The 22,324-nt window shown below is 38.6% G+C and overlaps 1 protein-coding gene across 3 annotated transcripts in view; it reads right to left on the minus strand.

Moving 5' to 3' along the window:
- The window catches only part of PDE1C (phosphodiesterase 1C), a 293,394-nt gene that overhangs the window by 76,187 nt on the left and 194,883 nt on the right, over window positions 1-22,324 (minus strand). For all 3 annotated transcript variants that reach the window (XM_049641659.1, XM_049641657.1, XM_049641658.1), the window contains exons 7-11: window positions 20,840-20,980; window positions 9,251-9,351; window positions 6,639-6,767; window positions 4,492-4,593; window positions 3,828-3,948 (exon numbers count right to left, since the gene is read on the minus strand). In XM_049641659.1, the coding sequence (XP_049497616.1) occupies window positions 3,828-3,948; window positions 4,492-4,593; window positions 6,639-6,767; window positions 9,251-9,351; window positions 20,840-20,980 (594 nt within the window). The remainder of the gene's footprint in view (window positions 1-3,827; window positions 3,949-4,491; window positions 4,594-6,638; window positions 6,768-9,250; window positions 9,352-20,839; window positions 20,981-22,324) is intronic.

The raw sequence follows: 22,324 nt of genomic DNA on the forward strand, positions 1-22,324 counted from the left end.
ATTACAAAACTAGAAAGCAAAAGACCCTACCACTGGAAATTATATAAACAAACACTTCTATCAGAAGCAACTCTTGGGTAAAAGAAAAATCTACACCAAAATTCCAGAATATTTAGAAAGGAGTGATTGTAAACATACTGCATATATGAATCTGTAAGATTCATAAGAAAAAGACAAACTCCTAGTCTTAGTAATGTTAAACAGGCAGAATGTGGGGCGCCTGGGTGGCGCAGTCGGTTAAGCGTCCGACTTCAGCCAGGTCACGATCTCGCGGTCCGTGAGTTCGAGCCCCGCGTCAGGCTCTGGGCTGATGGCTCGGAGCCTGGAGCCTGTTTCCGATTCTGTGTCTCCCTCTCTCTCTGCCCCTCCCCCGTTCATGCTCTGTCTCTCTCTGTCCCAAAAATAAAAAAAAAAAAAAAAAAAAAAAAAAAAAAAAAAAAAAAAAAAAAAAACAGGCAGAATGTAAATAAGTGAATTAAGCATCCATCTCAGGAAGTTAACAAAAGAACAAAGTAAACTCAAGCAGAAGAAATGAATTAGTACAAATGAAAACCTCAATTAAGGTATTATAAAATAAAAAAGAAACAATAAAATAATCAAATGATTAGCTAATTTCATAGAGAAGAAAGGGCACAAACACTAATATATGAAATGAAAATTAAAAATGAGGAAATAGGGGCACTTAGGTGGCTCAGTCAGTTATGGATCCCATTCTTGATTTTGGCTCAGGTCACTATCTCACAGTTTGCAAGTTCGAGTTCGAGCCCTACATAGGGCTCTGCACTGACAATGCAGAGGATGCTTGGGATTCTCTGTCTCCCTCTCTCTCTGCTCCTCCCCCACTCACACATGTGCACTCTCTCTCTCTCTCTCCCCCTCTCTCTCCCTCTCTCTCTCTCTCTCTCAGTAAAATAAACTTTAAAAATTAAAAATTAAAAAAATTAAAATGGGGAAATATGGTGGCTCAGTCAGCTAAGCATCCAACTCTTGACTTTGGCTCAGGTCATGATCTCATACTTCATAGGATTGAGCCCCACATTGATGGAGCCTCACTATCAGTGCAGAGCCTGCTTGAGATTCTCTCTCTCCATCTCTGCCCCTCTCCCACTCACACTTTTTCCCTCTCTCTCCCAAAATAAATAAATAAGCATTTAAAATAATAATAATAACAACACAGAAATAACCACAGACACAGAAGATATTAAAAGAATTGTAGAGAACATTTGCAAAATATAAAAATAAACAACAATATAAATGAAATGAACCTCAAGACTTTTATAGCATGTATTTACCAAAAAGGAAAACTTATACTTCTTTAAAGTCAATATTTCATTGAGAAGCACCCTGAAGCAGTAGCTTAGATTTTGTAAAATATGGTTATAATACTTAAGATATAACTTACTCTTTTAGCAAAGCATGGAAGGTCTGGTCTTTCAGTACTGAGGCTATGCCCTTATTTTGAATTATAACCCAACTTCCAAATGTAATACTTTCAAAGACTCTACAGTCCCATTGAGATTTCCCATTTGAACTGTCTGATTTAAAATCTATAGTTAAGAACTGAGGCAACATTTCTCCTACATGGGTTACTTACAATGGCTTATGGCATCTGGGTTAAAATATTAAGTCAATAAAAATAATTTACTGAATCATAATTACTAAAAAGTAGTTCCAGTCCAGTGAGCTAACATTCCATTCCCAATGGGCAAGAAATTCAATAAGGTTATTTTCACATTGCCTCTAGCACGTTTTCATTCAATTCAAACATATGTGTATGCAAACAAGGTTTCTTTTATGGGGAAAATGTGCACATGTTTAAGTAATTTCTCATATCCACTCACAATTAAAAGAAGGAATCATTTCATTCCCTCAAACTTACATGAGTTACTATCACCGACCTTTGGCTACAAATTAAATACTCCTAGCCATTAGGGGTGTTATTACACAAGCAATATTAAAGAAAGCATATGATAATGGAGAGGGGGTATTTACAGAAAATCCTCTCACTAATATTAGGAAAAGAGCTTCTGGAAAAATGGTTCAAAATTAGCCCTTGATTAAGGATGAATTTGCAGAGTCATTCTTATATATATAAGGTCACACCTATACAGCTCTAGTTCCTCACATACCACTAGGTTCTCCATGAGAACTAGTCTGAGAGACCAACCAATGCCTTTGCAAAGGGAAACAGCCAAATGCAGAATAGGGTACCTGCTGGTGTATTCACATAACAGCTGAGGGGTGCGTGTGTATATGCATATCCTGATGTGAACTCCTAGACAGTATGAAGGAAGTGTAGACCATGTAATGCCAGAAGGACCCTAAGAAAACATCTGGTACAACCTTCCCCTAAATCCACTCCCCACTACCATGTCCTAAAACACAAATCTCAGATAAGTCCATTAGGAACTAGAAGAGTGGTTTGATTAGTCCCACGAACCAGGTGGAATAGAAAAAACAACAAAGAGTCATCTGGACTTCGTTGAATATGCTGTTAACTCTAGTCCCACCTCATCACTGGATACTGTGTACAGTTTCAGAAGAAAACACACACACATATAGATGCCTTCTACAATTCTCCCATTCAAACCAGAATCCCAGAAGAAGAGTAATCATAGGAGTAATTTGCTTCCAAAAATTAAGTAACCAGTGAAAGACCCTATCTCTTGTCGGTTCATGGGACAAGGTTGAAACTGGCCTTCATAAATGTTCTGTGCAGTGTCAGAAGTCTCTGAGTCCATGACATGAACCACCCTTCATGAAGTAACAAGAACTGAATTAACTGTACTGATGTGAATTGGCTGTAATTCAGGTCCCACAGTCTGCATATGTCATCTTGCCTTCAACCTCAGGACCTTGTATCTCAAAGCAGATGTTTTAATGGCAGCTCTTCTAGAGAAGACATCAGTTTTTGGTACTATGCACTTATTCCCCTATTTCTCTACTTCTGTGTACCTTTTTTAAAATTTAATATTATTTAAAAAAATTTTTTTTAACATTTATTCATTTATGAGAGAGAGAAAGAATGAGCACAAGCAGGGTAGGGGCAGAGAAAGAAGGATACACAGAATTGAAGCAGGCTCCAGGCTCTGAGCTGTCAGCACAGAGCCCGATGCGGGGCTCGAACTCACAAGCTGTGAGATCATGACCTGAGCTGAAGTCGGACGCTTAACTGACTGAGCCACCCAGGCGCCCCTTTTTAAATTTAATTTTAAAGTACTGCCTACTCACTAAAGACTCTGGCTACCCTTGTAGAAAACACAACTCTGTGTCTTAGGATGTAGTAAGTTTAAATATAATTGAAGCAGCAGCATCTAGTGATTTCCTGACCACAAATTGCCACACCTCACTTTGGAATTTGACAACATGGCTTATCTGCTCAAAAGAAACAACCCAACCAATTATAACAGCTAAATTATTATGAGTTAAAGATTAACATGCTAATCCTACAGGACAATGCAAAAGCAACTACCATTTGGTCAACCCATTAAAATAAAGAGTAAAAAGGAAAGTAACCAGTTGACATTTTGACAAAAGACTGCCAAAAACAAGTACTTTTTTCTTTTTCCAAACAGAAATGTATAGGATAGAGACACCATAATGTTCTGAGAATCAAAATTTAGGTAAGAGTCAGACATCACATGACCAAGAAACAAACAAAACCAAACAAAACAAAAAAACAAACAAACAAACAAACAAAAAGCTATGAAACCTTACTCCCCAAAGAAAATTACTGCAGTTCCTATAGTCTTATTATAGCATTGCTGAAATAGAAAATTCAGAAATATCTACTGATGACAGCCCTGAGGAGTAGCACAACAAGGTACCTGTCTGAAGAACTCCTCCAGGAGTGACATTGTCCAGCGATGATGGAGCTCCCATGCTTTTGCTGGATGGCTAATGTCTGCTGTGTGCAACATCAGGGATAATGCTTTCGGCTTTTCAATTCTGTCAATCCAAAGGACCCAAACACGTGAGGATCAAACTTTCAGAGTTTTTAAAAATCATTGCTTTATCTCTTCTATTCTCCCATCTTAAACCCCACTTCAGCTGAACTGGGGGAAAGCATCATTTCATCCTGCAACTGAGCTGGTCATCAGCTGAGTCTCCATGTTTATTGAGCTGCACACCTCACATATAGACTCAAAAGTATCTCTGGAATGACCGCATCGTTCAAAAAGACAAGAACCCAAGAGTCACTCACTGCCTTTTGTGGCCTCTCCGCTGAGTGAATCTTTGATGATTTAGTTTCCCACGAAGAATTATTTTAAATTCTAATTGGAGCAAATTGTTATTGGTCCTATTATTTCAAACCTGATGAAAATCTATCTGTGATATGTACAATTCTCATGCTCTTTCCTCCAAACATCCCCACTTTATGAGACTATTCAGTAACGTTCTCTGAAGAAGGTGCTCTTCAAAGATGCTACAACGTGGACAAGTACCTCTTCGGACACCCATAAAAACACATGAGGTCACAGGGGCACTCACGCTTCTGGCTGCTGCAGAGCAGTCTTCATTGCTTTGATTTGTTGGAAGTGACAGGACATATCCGTGGCCATCACCATCTCAATTACCAAGGTCCGAAACTCCCTTTCGGGGACACCCCGTGGAGAGAGAAGCATAGAAGTAAAAAAATGGAAAGCAAAAATTTGTTTATACTTTCTGCCACTTCTAGGCAAAACCAGTTAATTAGTTGTGACATTTCTAATCTACTTGAGCCTTTTAGGTGGGCTTTTCTTCTTTTTTTAATGGGGAATAAGTGAAGGGTAAGGATTAAGGAAATCATTTATTAGGAATATGACACATGGAATATACATATCATTCAGCATGGCTTATTTCACTGAATCTTTGCATAATGGCCAGCACAAAAATATTCGATAAACAGCTGACTGTTTAATTAAAATATAAGTACTATTTGCATCACCGTAGATTCAGAACTCTGTAAGGATTCAAATAGTTTTGCCTCTGGTGGCACCCAGGTGGCTCAGTTGGTTAAACATAGGACTTTTGATTTCGGCTCAGGTCATGATCTCACAGTTCATGGGTTTGAGCTCTGTGTCCAGCTCTGTGCTGACAGTGCAGAGCCTGCTTGGGATTCTTTCTCTCTCTCTCTCTCTCTCTCTCTCTCTCTCTCTGCTCCTCCCCACTTGCTCTCTCTCTCAAAATAAATAAACTTTAAATAAAATAAATGGTTTTGCCTCTAATCTTTGAAACACCTGACCTACATTTACATGACTTGCAGGGTTGCCATATACATCACAAAGTGTGCTAAGCATTTTAAATGGGTTATATCCTTTGTCATAACATTAACCAAAGCAAGAGATAAATTTTATTATCTATTTTCTAGAAAATAAATTTTACAACAGTGTGAAGGGGTTAAGTAACTTCCTAAATGTCATATAGCTAGTAGCCATGTCCATATTCAAACTCAGGTGTGCCTAAATTCATTCAAAGACACATAATGTCATTTAGGCACTAGAATTAGTTACCCACGATTTTTTTTTTTGAGCGTCAAAATAATTTTCTTAGGAAGTTTTGAAAGTTTTAAAGAAAAGTTCAAATCAAATAGAAGGTGAAAAACATATTTTAAATAAAAAACTCAGATTTTAAGAAGCTAATATTTATTCCTAGATATCTTAATTAGTTTTGGTGCAATTGTAAATGGGATCAATTCCTTGATTTTTTGTTCTGCTGCTTCATTATTGATATACAGAAATGCAACTGATTTCTATATATTGATTTTATATCCTGTGACTTCACTGAATTTGCTGAATTGTACTGCTAGATATTTACCCAAAGGGTACAAAAATATAGATTTGTAGGGGTACAGGTACCCCAATGTTTATAGCCTCATTATCAATAATAGCCAAACTATGGAAAGAGTCCAAATGTCCACTGATTGATGAATGGATAAAGATGTGGTGTGTGTGTGTGGGGTGTGTGTGTGTGTGTGTGTGTGTGCACTGATATCAATGTAGATAGATAGATATAGATATTACTCAGCCATCAAAAGGAATGAAGTCTTGCCATTTGCAGTGACGTGGATAGAGCTAGAGTGTATTATGCTAAGTGAAATAAGTCAGAAAAAGACAAATACCACATGATTTCACTCATATGTGGAATTTAAGAAACATATAGGAAGGGGGAAAAAGAGAGAGAAACAAACCATAAGAGACTCTTTACAACAGAGAACAAACTGAGGGTTGATGGAGGGAGGTGGGTGGGGGATGGGCTAAATGGGTGATGGGTATTAAGGAGGGTACTTGTGTTGAGCACTGGATGTTATATGCAAGTGATGAATCACTGAATTCTACTCCCGGGGTGGGGAGGGGGGGCAGGGGCAGAAGATAAAGGCAACACAAGTTTCCTAAGGTAACAAACAGCAAGTATTTCCAAAGTACCTATAATATATTTGAATATTTGTGTTAAGCAAAAGACAGACGGGGGGGGGGGGGGGGGGGGGGAAGAGAGAGAAAGAGAAGAGAGCAAAGGGAGGGAGGTGAGCGGTGGGGGTAAGCAGAAGAAAGGGTGCCATAAACATTTCAAGTGGTATTATTTCTCCAAAAGCAGCATATTTCATCTCTCCTCACGGTTCCTTTCTTGGCCTCCAAATCTCTCTCCTGCCTCATCCTTACCTCCAGTCGTCCTTTGAGAGATTGATCAAAATATTCATTTCCTCATCCTCTTGCAGAAGGCGGTAAGCTGCACTTAAATGGTGATTTTCTAATACGGACCTATCGTTGTACAGAATAGCAGGGTCAGACCTGAATAGAAAGCCAAGAAAATAATTTAGGATGTTAAACGGCTGAGATTTTTCAGGTAACTCTCTCAAGCTAGAATGCATCATCTTTTTTCCAAATGTAATAATTATCTTTGCCCCATGCCATTTATATCAACCAAAAAGCTAAAACCAAACACTACAAATTATCAATAGATATATGTAGGGTATTTTAATGTCAATATGTGAATGTGAAATATGTGATATCCAACCTGAGAATTCTCTGAAAACTATTCTATAACCAGATCTCAATTATCTCTACTAGTAGCAAAGGTGATTTCATAAAACATGGGTCAACTCAAACTTCCTTGTATCTTCTGGAATAACGTTAATTTTTAAAAATTTTATTCAATGAAAGAATTTGTTTATTATCATTATAATTCTCTTAACACATACCACTTGATAGGTACAGTGTGCCAAGTTCCTCTGGTAGTGCCTTGATCTTAAAATTTGCCGTGTCAAAGTCATACGTGTAAAACTGAGAGTAAAGATGATAAGAATTATACGACAGTTTTTAGTCACTTTCTTACAGACCATTGCACCAAACACAGAGCTGTGTGTTTACTATTTCAATATCTTCAATTTAATGAAATCTTAGATTATTACAGGTTATTTGTTGCTCATCAAGGAAGCCGAGTCTCAGTGATCTAAAGTGACTTCACAGAGCCCCATAGTACCTAAGTGTCAGGGTTGGGATAAAGGCAAGGTCTTCTGAAAATTCAGCCACTGCTCCCCACAATAACTGCTGACTGTTGTTGGCCACACTTTGGGATATATCTAGCATACCTTTAAAGTGTTAGGCTTAACATACCATCAAAGGACAAAGAACCAGGTCACAGATTTAGTTTTCTGTGCAGGGATCACACGGGCTGAGATGCTTTGAACAAAGTTCTATTAAAGAAGCCAATGTTTAAATTCTATTCTAAACGAAGTATACCTGAACCCACTGGAATATCCCCACTCCGATGGAGATAACACAAAACATACAAATCTCGTGGTGAAAGGTCTGGTCTTATATCTTTTAAGTCAGGCTCTAACTGACGTATATTTTGTGACATTAAGCTCATGTCCAGCTGCTGTAATTAAGCCATTTCCTCTGAGTTGGGATTGGTTTTAACACTGGTCTCCAGCAAAGACCCATGTACAGTCCACCCACCTCTCTTCCTTCAGCAAGTGCTATTCACCATAGCCTCTGTCCTCAGAGCAAAGCTCCACTCATAGACATCCACTAAGCAGAGCTGCTCTGAGGAATTCCCTATATTTAAAGACCTTGCAAGTGAACCACAAAAGGCTGCTTCCCAGTAGCTGAGGCTCCTCTATGTGAAGAAGCAGGAGGTAGACAACGAAGCTAATGGCTTAAGTCCCTTTGTCTGCTGCTATCTATTGCAATTCCCCTTCTGAACAGAGATCAGACAGTACTGTCTTCTGTTGTGTACCCCATAATTAAGTGTTGGGTTCATTAAATACACGTCAATTGATTTAATGAACACAATCCTATCTGGAGTGTGCACCTGCTTTTTCAAGTGAAGCAGCAAGTATTTAGTTGGTTTAAATTCTCATCTCTCCCTGCTACGTTCTTCCTCTTAGCCATGCCATCTTTCCCCAAATTCTAGCTTCTTTTGATTCCCATGCCAAGGCCCTATTAACCCTACTGTCAGAGTTCCATATAATTGTCTTCAGAGAAGGTAAGCTCTTGGGCCAGGACAGGACAGATAAGGTTTCATCCTAAATGGAAAAGACAGTTGACTGGGACTGCTTGCCTGGAATTCTGTGCTGAGAGCAATATTAAGGAAAAATGTGAAGCTTCGTTAAAAAAAAAAAAAAAAGCTAGCAATATCTGTTATAGTAAAGAGGTTCAGAGTGGAGCACTTGGACCCATATTCAATACTCCCCACAGAGGTTCATTACAGTGGGTACATAGGTTGTCTATAGCAAGGAGGTCTACATGAGACAACCTAGCTCCTCAGGCCCCATGTGAGGGAGCAATGCAAGCACTCAACAGAGCAGGGATAAAATCAAGAAGGATAAGAAGAGCCTCCCCAGAATCCCGGAGATCATAGGGCAAGAAGGCTCAGGTATTGTTCATGTCAACAGAAACACCCCAAGCCTGGCCCATGCTCACTGATTTAGTCTACTTGGCATCTTCACCCTTATGTGAACTGTTCTACTGCCTAGTACAAATAGTATGCATAGTCCCTGTATAAGTAAACAAATAGCTAGCATCAGAATAGAGAAGAAAAGGATATCCATATTTGATGTGAGTAAAATATGAGAATTGGGAGCAGATGGCTTCTCAAATTCTAAATCTTGGTCAAAGTTGACCAGGCTGATATCTTGTTGAAAAGTTGATTTTTTCAGAAACGCAAGGTAGAGCAACCATGCAAAAGAAAGGTGACTAACACCTTTCTGACTTCTCAATCTCGGTCCCTGCCCCCTCCTGCCTCTTCTCCAAATATTCAACATCCTCACCGGGTCTGAATGTGGAAATTGTTGGTGGTTCCGGTGTGCTCATAGTCATGGATGGCAGCTGAGAAGATTATAGCAAAGATCTCCAGCTCCGTCAGCCAGTTCTGAAAGGGAGATTACAGGGCAATCAGATAATCTGTCTCTTTCTCAGACAGAGTCTTCAGCTTGCTGACAACACACCCACATCGCTGTCTTTCCGCCCTGCAGCTGGCAAGCTGTTGCCAAACACACGTTTTCTGACAGACAGAATTTTTTTTTTCCTGCGAGGAGACTGGGGGACATGTGATTTGAGAGCAGCATGCCCAGCAAGGTTAAAAAAAAGCCAACGAGTAGTTTTATTTTTTTTTTCCAGGAAGCAAAAAACAACAAACATGAAGACTTTAAAAGCCCTCATTGTATTCTTCCCCAAATTCCACATAAAGTTTCTGGGTAGACACAGAAAAAAATGTATTAAAAATTTCAATGCAATACCAAGAACACACAGAGAACACACAGAAAACCTGATGTCTCTCCACTAGAAAGTGGGTAGGTAGACAGATGGAAAGGTAACACCTGGCCTTCTACCTTATGCTTGCTGATCTTTGAGAAGACCTCTCCCCATCCACGCCACCAAAACTGGCTGTAATCCAAGGTTCTCAGAGCGTGTTCCCTGGACCATCAGAGGTAGCATCACCTGTCAGCTTGTTACAAATACAAATCCTACCCCAATCACCCCAAACCAGAAACTCTGGATTTTACCACCAATCTGTGTTTTACCATGCAATCCGGACAATTCTGATGTATATTAGAATTTGATAGCCACTGCATATTTGAAGCTCTCTTAACTGACTTCCATTTCAATAACTTGAGATTCACTGATGCTTCCCATCCCTTCTGTAAACCGTACTGCCCAATGCCCACATGACAGAACATCCATGACTGCTAGCCAACCTTTGGGACCCTCAGCTCACTTTTGTTACTAGTTGAATCAATACTCACAAGTTTCAGTGTGGTTTACCCCAAACCCTGTTTTGACAAGTTGCACTTGTTATTATGATTACATAATTAAATATGATATAAAACAGTAAAATAGGAACACAAAAATGTAACTGTTTACCTATCGTACCTAAATTCAATGATTTATGTGGCAAGTGTGAGACAGAAGGAAACAACTATAAAAATTTAGAGGGATTCTGCCCTGAGTTTGTTTCATGAGTATCTTTAAGTTCCCATTTCCCTTTGAAGAAATGAAACTAGAAATTTTAGATAGGAGCAGGGTTAAAGCAAGACAAATATGAGTACCCACATCAGCAGAATTCAGAAAAGAGCCAGGAGTCAGAATTAAAGATTAGTGAACATAATATATTTACTTGATTTAAGTTAGTACAAAATGATTAAAAATTAACACATACATTTTCATAATTCCCACCTCAACTGCTTTTTCTTCCCAATTAACTACTAATTTTGATATTCATCTTGAAAACTTCTTGAGAATTATTACCTTCTTTGTGGATAACTGAGGGTAAAATAAATAAACTACAGACAACCTATGGGGGAAAAAAGACCCTACAGTTTGTAAAAGAATAAGCATAGAGATACTCAGGGGGAAAAAAAAAATGTTACATTTTGCAAATGATTTCTAGCAGAATTCAGCATGAAATGTCAGGAAACTTTCTGGCATCTTTGATAGATTACACTTCAAAAATACAAGCTAGAGTGCCTGGGTGGCTCAGTCCATTGAGTCCATCTGACTCTTGATTTAGGCTCAGGTCATGATCTCATGGTTCATGAGTTTGAGCCCCACACTACCAGAGTTGAGCCTTCTTGGGGTTCTCTCTCCCTCCCTGTCTCTCTGCCCTGACCCTCCTCCATTTATGCTCTTGTACTTTCTCTCTCAAAATAAATACAGTTAAAAAAAATACAAACTGATCTACAGGGAACAGAAAGACATAAACACAGACTAAGATGAAAAACCAAGAAAATGAAATTAACATTTAAGATAATTAAGAACTGCAAGTGAACTGAAGTTGCAGTGCCTTCCCTGAAAGCAGTGAGGGGTGTTTTCATCGGGCCTAGTGCCTACAGGGGCTCACTTTACATCAGGCAGCATTCCAGGTGCTTCACATACAGAAACTCATGCCATACACACAACTCCGTAAGGTAGGTACTGTTGTTGCCTCCATTTTCTAGATGAGAAAACTGAAGCTGGGAGAGGTTCGATGACTTACCCAAGGTCCCACAGCTAGCCATGTGAAGACCCACATACTAGGTCTCCAGAATTCCCACTGAATCTCTGTCACATTTCCTTTGGGTCATTGTTCCTGTGTTTACTCAGTTTTACATAAAATTATATAGGTATAATTTTATATTACACATGCTCTTGCTATTTTCCATACATATATTTTTTTCATTTTGGCAATGTCTTTCTTTTCTTCACCAACACCCTGTCCCCACTCGACGGCCTTCACTGTCTCTACCCATCTCATCCCCCAGTGTATCTCTTTCTCCAAACTCATGCAAAGTTAACATTTTATTTTAATTAAGTTTGTTTATTTATTTTGAGAGAGAAAGAGAGCATGTGAGCAGCATAGGAGCAGAGAGAGAGGGAGAGAGAGAATTCCAAGCAGGCTCCATGCTGTCAGTGCAAAGCCCAACATGGGGTTTTGATCCTAATCATGACCTGAGCCAATACCAAGAGTTGCATACTTAACCAACTGAGCCAGCCAGGTGCCCCCAAAGTTAACATTTTAAAATAAGATCATGAGGCTATCTTGGAGCCTGTCAAGCCCTGCTTGGAACAGAGCTTCTAAAATGACAAGTATGTCTGGAACACTGTAGTCCAAGGCTATTCCTATTGGCTATAAGCAGGGTTCCTGGAAGCACACAGCTCTTCTTAAAACAGAAAATATTTACACTAGAGGTGAAACTGAATTCTCTCTAGGCAGGAGAGTGTCCATGTGTACAAAGAAAAGGTGACCCCTGGTGGCACACCCAACAAAACCAGATTTTCTGAGGAAAGGTAATTCATGCTCATGGAAACAGTGGCATGATTCATGCCAAATTCCAAAGCAACCTTCCTGGTAGGGCCACTGGACACAAACCCATGTGATGTTTTACCCCTCAAGGATTTAAACTCATAGGAAAACAAATAAATATAAGTGTAGGGTTTTTTTCCTATTGTTAAATAAATAAATCAATAAGTCAATCAATAAAAAGATTATGACTGGGACACAGTACACCATCTAAACAAATCTGAATCACAGAGCATCAGCCCAGACAGCAGGCTTCTAAATAACTACATAATTATGGTTCTATTACAAATATCAGTGTAACTTCTCCCCTTTGCCCAAATACACTAACAAGATCTTTTCTTACTTCTAATAAACCAAAACCAGCAAATGATTTAAATAAGCAAACAACAACAAAAAAAATAAGACCATACCCTTTAAAAGTCATTTTAACACCTTTGCTTTTCAAAATACCCTGTGGATGCTTAGAAATCAGTTCTGTTTCTTGAGGCTAAGAAGGACAGATGGTATCTGGCACAAAAGGAAGGAAGGAAGGATACAGGAAGAAAGGAACAGAGGAAGGGAGGGAAAAGAGAAAAAAAGGAAAAGAGAAAGGGAAGGGGAGGGAAGGAAAGAGAGAAGAGAGAAGAGAAGAGAAAAAAAAAGAAAAGAAAGGAAAAGAAAAGAAAAAAAGAAAAGAAAAGAAAAAAGAGTGAGAAACAGCTTCACAGATGGACCTTGAAGATTGGACAGAACAAGAAATGGAAGAGGGCATTTTCAGAAGAATGAAGAAATGAGCCAGTCCCAGCATCAAAAGCTGATTCATCATGAGTAAGGAAATGATTCCCTTTAGAGGAGTGGGAGTTCGGGCTACTTAGAGTCCTGGCACTAGAAGCCACAGTGAGGAACACAAACCAGATTCAACAGGCAATGAAGTTTACATGCAAGAGGGTAACGCGGTCAGCACACCAGTGAGGGGGAGAAATAAGAACAGTACTTCTGCATGGCAAAGTCCTTACAGGATGCAGAGATAGTATGAAGGTAGAATTCATTGCTAACTCATAGCAGTCAACTGACTGCAAGTGGGCAGAAGAGGTTGTAGTCAAGGATAAGAGTGAATTAAAGATGGTCCTAATATTACTAGCCTAAGTGACAAAAAAACAAAATAATGGGTGGTATTAGATAGCATCATTAATAGAGACAAAGAAGGTGGAAGAAGTTATTTTGAGGGAAATTAGGCTTCATATTTTTTTAAGTTCACTTATTTATTTTGAGAGACAGAAGAGAGTACGAGCACACAAGTGGGGAAGGGGTAGAGAGAGACGGAGAGAGAATTCCAAGCATGCTCCATGGTGTCAGTGCAGAGCCCAATGCAGGGCTCGATCCAACGAACCATGAGATCATAACCTGAGCCAAAATCAAGAGTCAGATGCTTGGCTGACTGAGCCACCCAGGAGCCCCTGGCCTCCATATTTTAATATGGTCCAGATCTTCTTGCCTTTTCCAAGTTAATTAGTGTGAACCCAGAAGTTTTTATGACAACCCAAAAGTAAGAAATTTAAGTCCCACATGAATTGTATTCCAGATTTATCAAACTGTGACAAGGGACAAATCACAGATCCTATCAGTATCTCCCTATCTATAAAATATGAGTGTCACAACTAATTCAATAACAGGGATGCCGTGACAACTGGTAGCAGTGGACTTCGAATTCTGTAGTGCGTGACTCAGGAAGCAAGCGCCGTATGTGTGGGCATGCGGGCAGGTGGAGGGCAGTGGACACCTCAAGGAAAAAGACATGGGCAAAACTGCTAGAGGGGACATTATTAGCAAGTTATGGCTTTGATATGGGAATGACAGTTTCTCTGTAATGTTTCCACCCCTATATTAGTTTTCTATTGCTACCTTAAATTACCACAAACTTAAGGCTCAAAGAACACCTCCCAGTTATTGGTCAACAGTTCTTCTGTAGGTCAGAAGCAGCATAGTGTGGCTGGATTTTCCAGTGAGAATCTCAAATGGCTGAAATCAAGGTGTTGGCAGGGTTGTGCACTTTTCTGGAAGCTCTGTGGAAAACTCTGTTTCCAGGTACATTCAGGGCATTGGCAGAATTCGTTTCCTTCTTGTGCTTTCCACTTGGCCCCCTCCATCTTCAAGCTAGCAACGGCTTGTGGAGTCCTCACACTTTCTCTGCCACCTCTTGACTTTCAAGGACCCACATGTACATTGGGCCCTCCTGGAGAATCTGGGCTCATCTCCCTACTTCATGGAACCCTGATGGAACCTTCACTGTATTCGTGTTTTGGCATCCAAGGTACCATTAGTGTTGCAGCAGAGGGCAAATCATGGGGGCAAAAATTCTGTTGACCACAAAGACTAATAAAATTATTTAGCACTCTTTAACCATTTATATGTGCTTAGTGTTTCCTTTATATGATGACAAAATATATGATCAAAAGTACAAGATATACAGCTTCTCCCTTCTAAAAAAAAAATAAGCAAAAGGAAAATTAATGGCACTTGCTTGACAAAAGCAATGAAAGGGGCCAAGGGATGGCTTTGCAGTTTGGAAACTTTTCTTAAATCAAACCTAAATCAAACTTTGGAGCTCGGAGTCTAATTCATATTTATTCAATCAACAACTCTTCAGTCTACTTCTGTTCAAGGATTTTTCTCTTAAAAGTAGGCAAAATAATTCTGAAAGGATTCAAGCATCTCCTCAGAATCTAAGTTAAGCAATAATGAGTAATATAAACAGATTACAGTGAGTAATACTGTTGATGTTGAAGCCCAGACATCACTTTATCAATAGGATGTTTTGATTCCCTACGTGTCTTACAGTTTATAAAACTGAAATGATTTAAAGCGTTTTCCCCCTCTTGGTTTGTAATGAAAGGTTAGAGTAACAATATGCTCTCCATTCATCAGAATGCTCCCCACTGTTTTTGTAAGCTTGCAATGAAAGAAATTTGTTTTGAGCTGCATTTCCAAGAGAGTGTGGGCGGGAAGTAGTTTCTATATTTAAGAATGATTCTGAATATGGCCTGAATTGATAATGAAAATTCAATGGCAAACGAGCTCATTTAAGAACAGTATGCAGCACATCATGATCATTGGCTGCTAGAATATAACATTCATGTTAATGATAACTTGCATTAGCATAAATACTTGGAGTTTTTCTCGAGGGCTAAAAAAGCTACGTATGATTCACCTTTATATCTCCATTGTACACCGTACGCAGAAAGTACCGACTAAATACATGTTGAATAGATGCGTCCAAAGTACGTTTTTACATCCATTTTGATCCTCACCACAATACTTTCAGGGATCACATGAGGACACTGAGGTGTAAGAATATCAGGGGCTTATTTTTTTATGTTTCTATTTTGGCCACAGGTATTATAGAAGTATAGCTAAATACATAAATGCATGGTGTTAGAAGTCAATCCTGGGACCAAATCATGGCTCTGCTACTCTATTTGTTTGCTTGGGCTGCCATAACAAAATGGCCACCGACTAGGCAGCTTAAACAAGAGAAATGTATTTTTTCAGTTCTAGAGGCTAGAAGTCCAAGATCAAGGCATTGGCAGGGTTGGTTTGAGGTGAGAGCCCTCTTCTCAGGTTGCAGATGGCCACTTTTGTGTTGTGGCCTCACATGGCCTTTCCTATGTGCACATGCATATCTACAATCTTAATCTCCTCTTTGTATAAGGACAACAGTCATATTGGCCCACCTATGTGACCTAAGTTATGTCTTTAAAGATCTTATCTCCAAGAGCCAAAGCATAAGAGACTGTTAAAAACTGAGAACAAACTGAGGGTTGATGGGGGGTGGGAGGGAGGGCAGGGTGGGTGATGGGTATTGAGGAGGGCACCTTTTGGGATGAGCACTGGGTGTTGTATGGAAACCAATTTGACAGTAAATTTCATATATTAAAAAAAAAAACAAAAAAACAAAAAATAAATAAATAAATAAATAAATAAATAAATAAAAACAAGTAACTGGGGAAAAAAAAAAAATAAAGATCTTATCTCCAAATATAGTCACATTCTGAAGCACTGGAGATTAGGACTTTCAACAATATAAACTGGGGAGTGGAGGGTGGGGGGAGACCAAAGTCTGCCTATGACAGAGACTTTATAACAGGGCAATCGTAACTCTGTGAATGGGTTTCCTCCTACTTTCTACTGAATTTGTGTCTTTTCTTGTTGATTCCTTTCTATAACCTGGATCTTAATCCTTGCTTCTCTATATTTTCCTTACATCATTATGATGATTCTTTTTACCCTACAGGTTTTAATTTTAATATACTCAGCTTAATCAATATTTTTATATAACTTTTGTGTTTAAGAAAGAATTTCCTTTTTCAAGTACATTTCATAGTTTCTTCTAATGTGATCGGATTTTTATTTTTGTATTCACATCTTTAATTCATTTGTCCGATATTTGGCAAATGATTTAAAGTAGAACAATAACATTCTTTTTCCCCCCAAATGAACAACAGTCCTCAAAACACTTGTTGAACTGAATCATTTTCCCTGTAATGTTGTCATCTATACACACATCCTTACCTTCTCACCTGCAATCTTTCTTCATTATCCTCTACTCAGTGTTCCATCCTCACCAAAGCACTGAGACCACTCAAGCCAAGGACACAAATGACTTCCATGTGCCAAAGGCAGTGGTTACTTGCCTATCCTCATCCTACTGGACATTTTGGTATGTGTCACACAGTTCACTATTCTCTTTTGAAGCACTTTCCTTCCTTGGCTTCCATGACACTGTACTCTCTTGGTTTTTATTCCATGTCACTGACCACTCCTTTTTAGTTACCATTAGTGGCTCTAATTCTTTACCTTCATTTTAAACTCTAGACTCCTCCAGGACTCACTGTAGAGCCCCTTCTACTTCTCTATTCACACCCCCTCCTTAGATAATCTCATCTAATTCCATGTCTTTTGCATAACATTGATATGCTGTAGATTTCCTAACCTACATGAGAATCCCTGACCTCTTTCCAGAGGTCTAGACTCCATTCATTCTCTTCCCGCTGGACATTTCCACACTAATGTCTAATAAGGATCTGAAACTCAACATATCTAAATCAAAACTATTGACTCCCCCTCTCCCAAAGCCTGTTTTGCCACCAGGCTCTCTCATCAACCGCATTTATCAAACCAAAGGTGTAAGATGTACTCTTTTAAATTTCTAAATTCTACTTACCACCCAGTCCTTTTAACTCTACCTCAAAGACAGATGTTTTTGTCTCTGTATCCCAGGATTGTCCTTCCGTGTTCAAACTACCATTATCTCTCTGGTAGACGTCTACAGTACCTCTTCCACCAGGCTGCCTCAAAATCTATCCTCCACAGTAACACTTTTCTAATCTTTATCAGAGCACATCACTCCCCGGTCTGAAATCCTTTAGAGGCCTCACTCTGCACCTAGAAACTATACTTAAACTCGTTACTCAGGCCTATAAAGCCAAACTTGGTTTGATTCCTACCTTCTCCAAACTTGTCTTGTACCACTGTTCCCCTCATGTACTTTTATATTCTGCTCCTTGAATGCTGCAAAGCTGTTCTCTCATGACGGGATATGTGCTAGTTCCACCTTAACTCTACCGGCATACTCTTCTTCAGTCCTTGGCATGGCTCAAGCCAAAACTCATGACCATCTCAGATTAAATATTACCTCCAGAGAGAGGCCTTTCCTAACTGTCTAATGAAATTCCCAGTTTTGTCTGTGTGGGTGCCCTATTTTAATTCTTTACAGAACACTATGATATATTCTTTGTTTATTTTTTCATTGGTCTTCTATTTATAACCTCCCACTAGAACAGAAGTTCTGTAAGAGCAGCAATGTATCCTCATCCTGTAAAAATGTACCTAGTACATAATAAGTGCTCAATAAATAAATTTGGGTTTTGTTTTGAAACTTTACTCAATTTCATTCATCTATTTGTCTATTTTTACACAAATACCATCCTGTCTTTATTTTATTTTGTTTTATTTTATTTTATTTTATTTTACTTTATTTTATTTATTTTATTTTTGAGAGAGAGAGAGAGGAGGAGAGGGGCAGAGAGAGAGAGAGAGAGAGAGAGAGAGAGAGAATCTCAAACAGGCTCCATGGTGTCAGCATGGAGCTCCATCTCACAAACAGTGAGATCATGACCTGAGCCAAAATCAAGAGTTGGACACTTAACTCAGTCACCCAGGTGCCCTGACCACCCTGTCTTTATTTTTATTACTATACTTTACTTTTACTATACTTTACTTTACTAAAGTACTATACTTTATTATATTACTTTACTTTTATTACTATAGTTTCAGCATCTATTTTAATACCTAGTAGAATAAGAACTACTGCATCACATACATTTTTTTCAAAACTGTTTTTTCCACAGTTGTGAAATATCTATTTGACATATATTTCATACTCAGTTTATCATGTTTCATTACTTTTCATTGGTATTGCTTTGAATTTATAGATTAGTTTGAGGAAAACTGACATCTATATAACACTGAAGATTTACGTTAAAAAATATAATGTATTTCTTTTTTTATTTAAATGTTGTTTCTCTGCCCTTTAGTTTTACAGTTTCCTTTTTATCACTTTTAAAGTTATTCATTAGCAATTTATTGATTTTTTAAAAAAAATTCTCAGGAATGTGTGTTTTTCTATTACACTTGTTAATTTCCAGTCAAGAGGATAGCTACTTTATCTAGATCTTATTGAGGACTTTCATTTGATGTAATAATTTTTGGTTGATTTTCTCGATTTTTTACATGAGATGGTAAAATTATTTTCACACGATACTTCTTCAACTTTTTTAGATACGATACTGCATTGGCTGAGACCTCCAGAAAAATGCTCAATGGCAACATTAATGCGGGCATCCCTGTTTTGTTCCATGCCTTCATGGAACCACCATTAACTAAGCCTGATCTATGTTTCTGGCAAAAATCTTTTATCACATTAAACAGGTCCCCTTTATGCATGGGTGGCTCGGTCAGTTAAGTATACAACTTCAGCTCAGGTCATGATCTCGCAGTCAGGTCCATGGGTTCGAGCCCCACATTGGGCTCTGTGCTGACAGCTCAGAGCCTGCTTCGGACTCTGTGTCTCCCTCTCTCTCTGCTCCTCCCCAACTCGTGCTCTGTCTCTCTCAAAAAATAAATAAACGTGGGGCAACTGGGTGGCTCAGTTGGTTGAGCGTCCGACTATGGCTCAGGTCATGATCTCATGGTTTGTGGGTTTGAGCCCTGCATCAGGCTCTGTACTGATGGCTCAGAGCCTGGAGCCTGCTTTGGATTCTATGTCTCACTCTCTCTCTGCCCCTCTCCCATTCATGCTCTGTCTCTCAAAAATAAATAAACATTTTTTTAAATTTCAATAAATAAATAAATAAATAAATAAATATTAAAGTTTTTTTTTAAAAATCTGTTTTACAACAAAAAAGAACTGAACATTGATACGAGGTTTTTGGGGGCAGTCCAGCAAAGTTTTACTAACAACAATTCCTAACTGTTGAGCTTCCTTTATGACGCAGATAGAGCACTTCATCTTTTTCATAGTTTATTCCTAACCATCACAGTATTTCTACAAGATGGAATATTTTTTCACCATTTTAAGAATGAGGAAATCTTGACTCAGAGATTTATGCAATTTATCATAGGTCACAAAAATCTAATAAGTAATTACTCAAGGATTTATGTCCCACTATATCTTGCTTCAAAGCCCACACTCTTCCCACTGTGTTCCATTTTTAATTCAGTGAGACATTAGACCAAGTCTTTCAACATGCCCCAGAGGAAAAAATAACAAATGTGTTGAGTTTATGGGCTAATTAATAACCATAGCTGAAGAATGTCTACCTTGATGTCAACTCTGAAGAAGATTTCAAAGGAAAAAGTCACAAGAGAACCAACATAGAGAACTAGCTGTTTGTCACTAATAGCTATATCTTGTCAAATTAACGGCTCCCATCAAAGCAAAATGGGAAAAGGCATAGATAAGCAAGTTAAACAGGTCAGTTCATACAATGGATTATAGAACAGAGATTCAAAAACATCTAAAGAGTTGAAATGTTGGGCCAAAACGAGCAAGAAAAGTTTCACATGGTTAGAAGTAACATTGACCCTTAGGCCAAACAAATCAAACACACACAAATAGGATGAGAATAACCATAGTCCTTGTGAAAAAGGTCTAGTGGTTTAAACCAAAAGCTAACCGTGTGTTATGTGGGTGCCAGGCACATTGGTACAATTCCAGTATACATGGATAGCACTGTCACCGGCCATAGCAAGAGGTTAATAGTACTACTCTCCATATCTGGAAATACAGATTTCGTTCTAGAAATTGTATTTAATTTGGCCATAGCCTACTAAAGATGCAAGTCACTATCTCATATTCATTTCATCAAGTCCAGGATGGAGAAAATATCAGAGGCAATGAAGAACCCCAAGACCTTCAGTGACTGGTTAGGCAATTTTGGGGGAGCAGGAAGTCCACGCACCAGTGCACTTCTTGTGCCTCCAATAAAAAAAAAATCATCGTCACATTTTTTCGTGTCATCTAAGAATTCCTGTCCGTACTTACCGCTACTCCTGTCTTATAAAGGAGGTAATGCACAGTCTGTGTAACGTCAGCAGCATGCATTAAATTGTGGTAAGGATTTTTATGCTTGCTGTATCCTACTTCCAGGGCCTCCACAAATGAGACAAGAGCAGAAATGGGGATCTGAAAGAGAGCAGAAAGGTGGATTAGCTAGTGATTTGGTAGCCTGAAGTGAGGCAGCAGAAATCTAAGGCACTCTAGCTGCCTCTTTCTGGAGGCATAACATACCACGTGAAGAAACGTGAACTTTTCAAAATTAGTAAAAATCACTGAACAAATTATCAGCTGATTTGAAAAATCTCCCGGGAAGTCCCTGGTTTAAGAACAGTCTGCCCTGCAAATTGCTTTTTGTGCTCAGTTTCTAGCTCCAGGGGGAACGAAACAGGATTATCTCAAAGACATTTAGGGCAGAAAGGTAGGTGTTCATTTATATCTCAAGCAAAGGGTCAAGTCTTTTATTTCTTGAGAAATAAATGAATACAAGCTGTGTAGCATATATCATTTATTTGGGGGGGGGGAACATAAAGTACATAGAGATCTCAAGTTGTAAAATCATTGCAAAATAAACTTAGGCTGCCACCTCCTGAAAACTGTGCCCTTTAGAAGGAGTGATTGTATGCCCTGGACACATGGAAAAAACACAACAAAATATGTTCTATTACTTGGCAATTTATTATTGTTGCATTGCAATTTGGATTAATATTTTCAATTAGCCTAATTCTTTTTCTGTCTCAAATATGTATAATATACATACGTGCTTTTTGTGTGTGTGGCAGAAAATAAAGACTAGTGCAAAATACTTCTACAAAAAAAAGGGGCCCCTGAAAACATTCACTGTATTTATTTTCTGGATAAATTCCTTGGTTTAGAGTAAATTATCAAATATAACACTGGGGAAAAAAGAGAGAGTGTGTATTCCAGTATTCCAGGAGACTAACCATCACGTTAGAAAGGAAAAAAAAAAAAAGGAAAATGCTTTACTATTACGCTTTGTGAGCATCCATTACATGTTCTTCCTTGGGCACATCCTTCAATATTTACCATTTGTGGGTTTTTAAAAATGTAAACGTTGCCTCTCATATGTCAGAGACTAAGTCATTATCATTTTTAAGATGAAGATTCAATAAACCTAGGTTCTTTGCACTGTTCATGAGAGATCCATGAGTCACTGAAGTGTTAGGTTACAAGATGTGCATATGTGCACAAGAACTGAGTATCCACCAGGTTTTCAAGCAGATTTTTGATACAAAAGTAATTGAGGACCACTGCATTTATGGCTATGTAAGAAATACACCTCCACCTGTGTTAGGAAAGTGATAAAGAACTGCGCTGTCTAGAGAAATCAAGGCATTATACTAAAAAAACAAAAAACAAAAACCCTGCGATTTCCAGAGGTTCATCCATATGATGAGAGAAGTGCAAGGAACATGGTACAATAAAGGTCACTGGACAAATGCACAGATTTCC

This window comes from Panthera uncia, chromosome A2 (assembly GCF_023721935.1).
Source record: "Panthera uncia isolate 11264 chromosome A2, Puncia_PCG_1.0, whole genome shotgun sequence".
Lineage (NCBI taxonomy): Eukaryota > Metazoa > Chordata > Mammalia > Carnivora > Felidae > Panthera > Panthera uncia.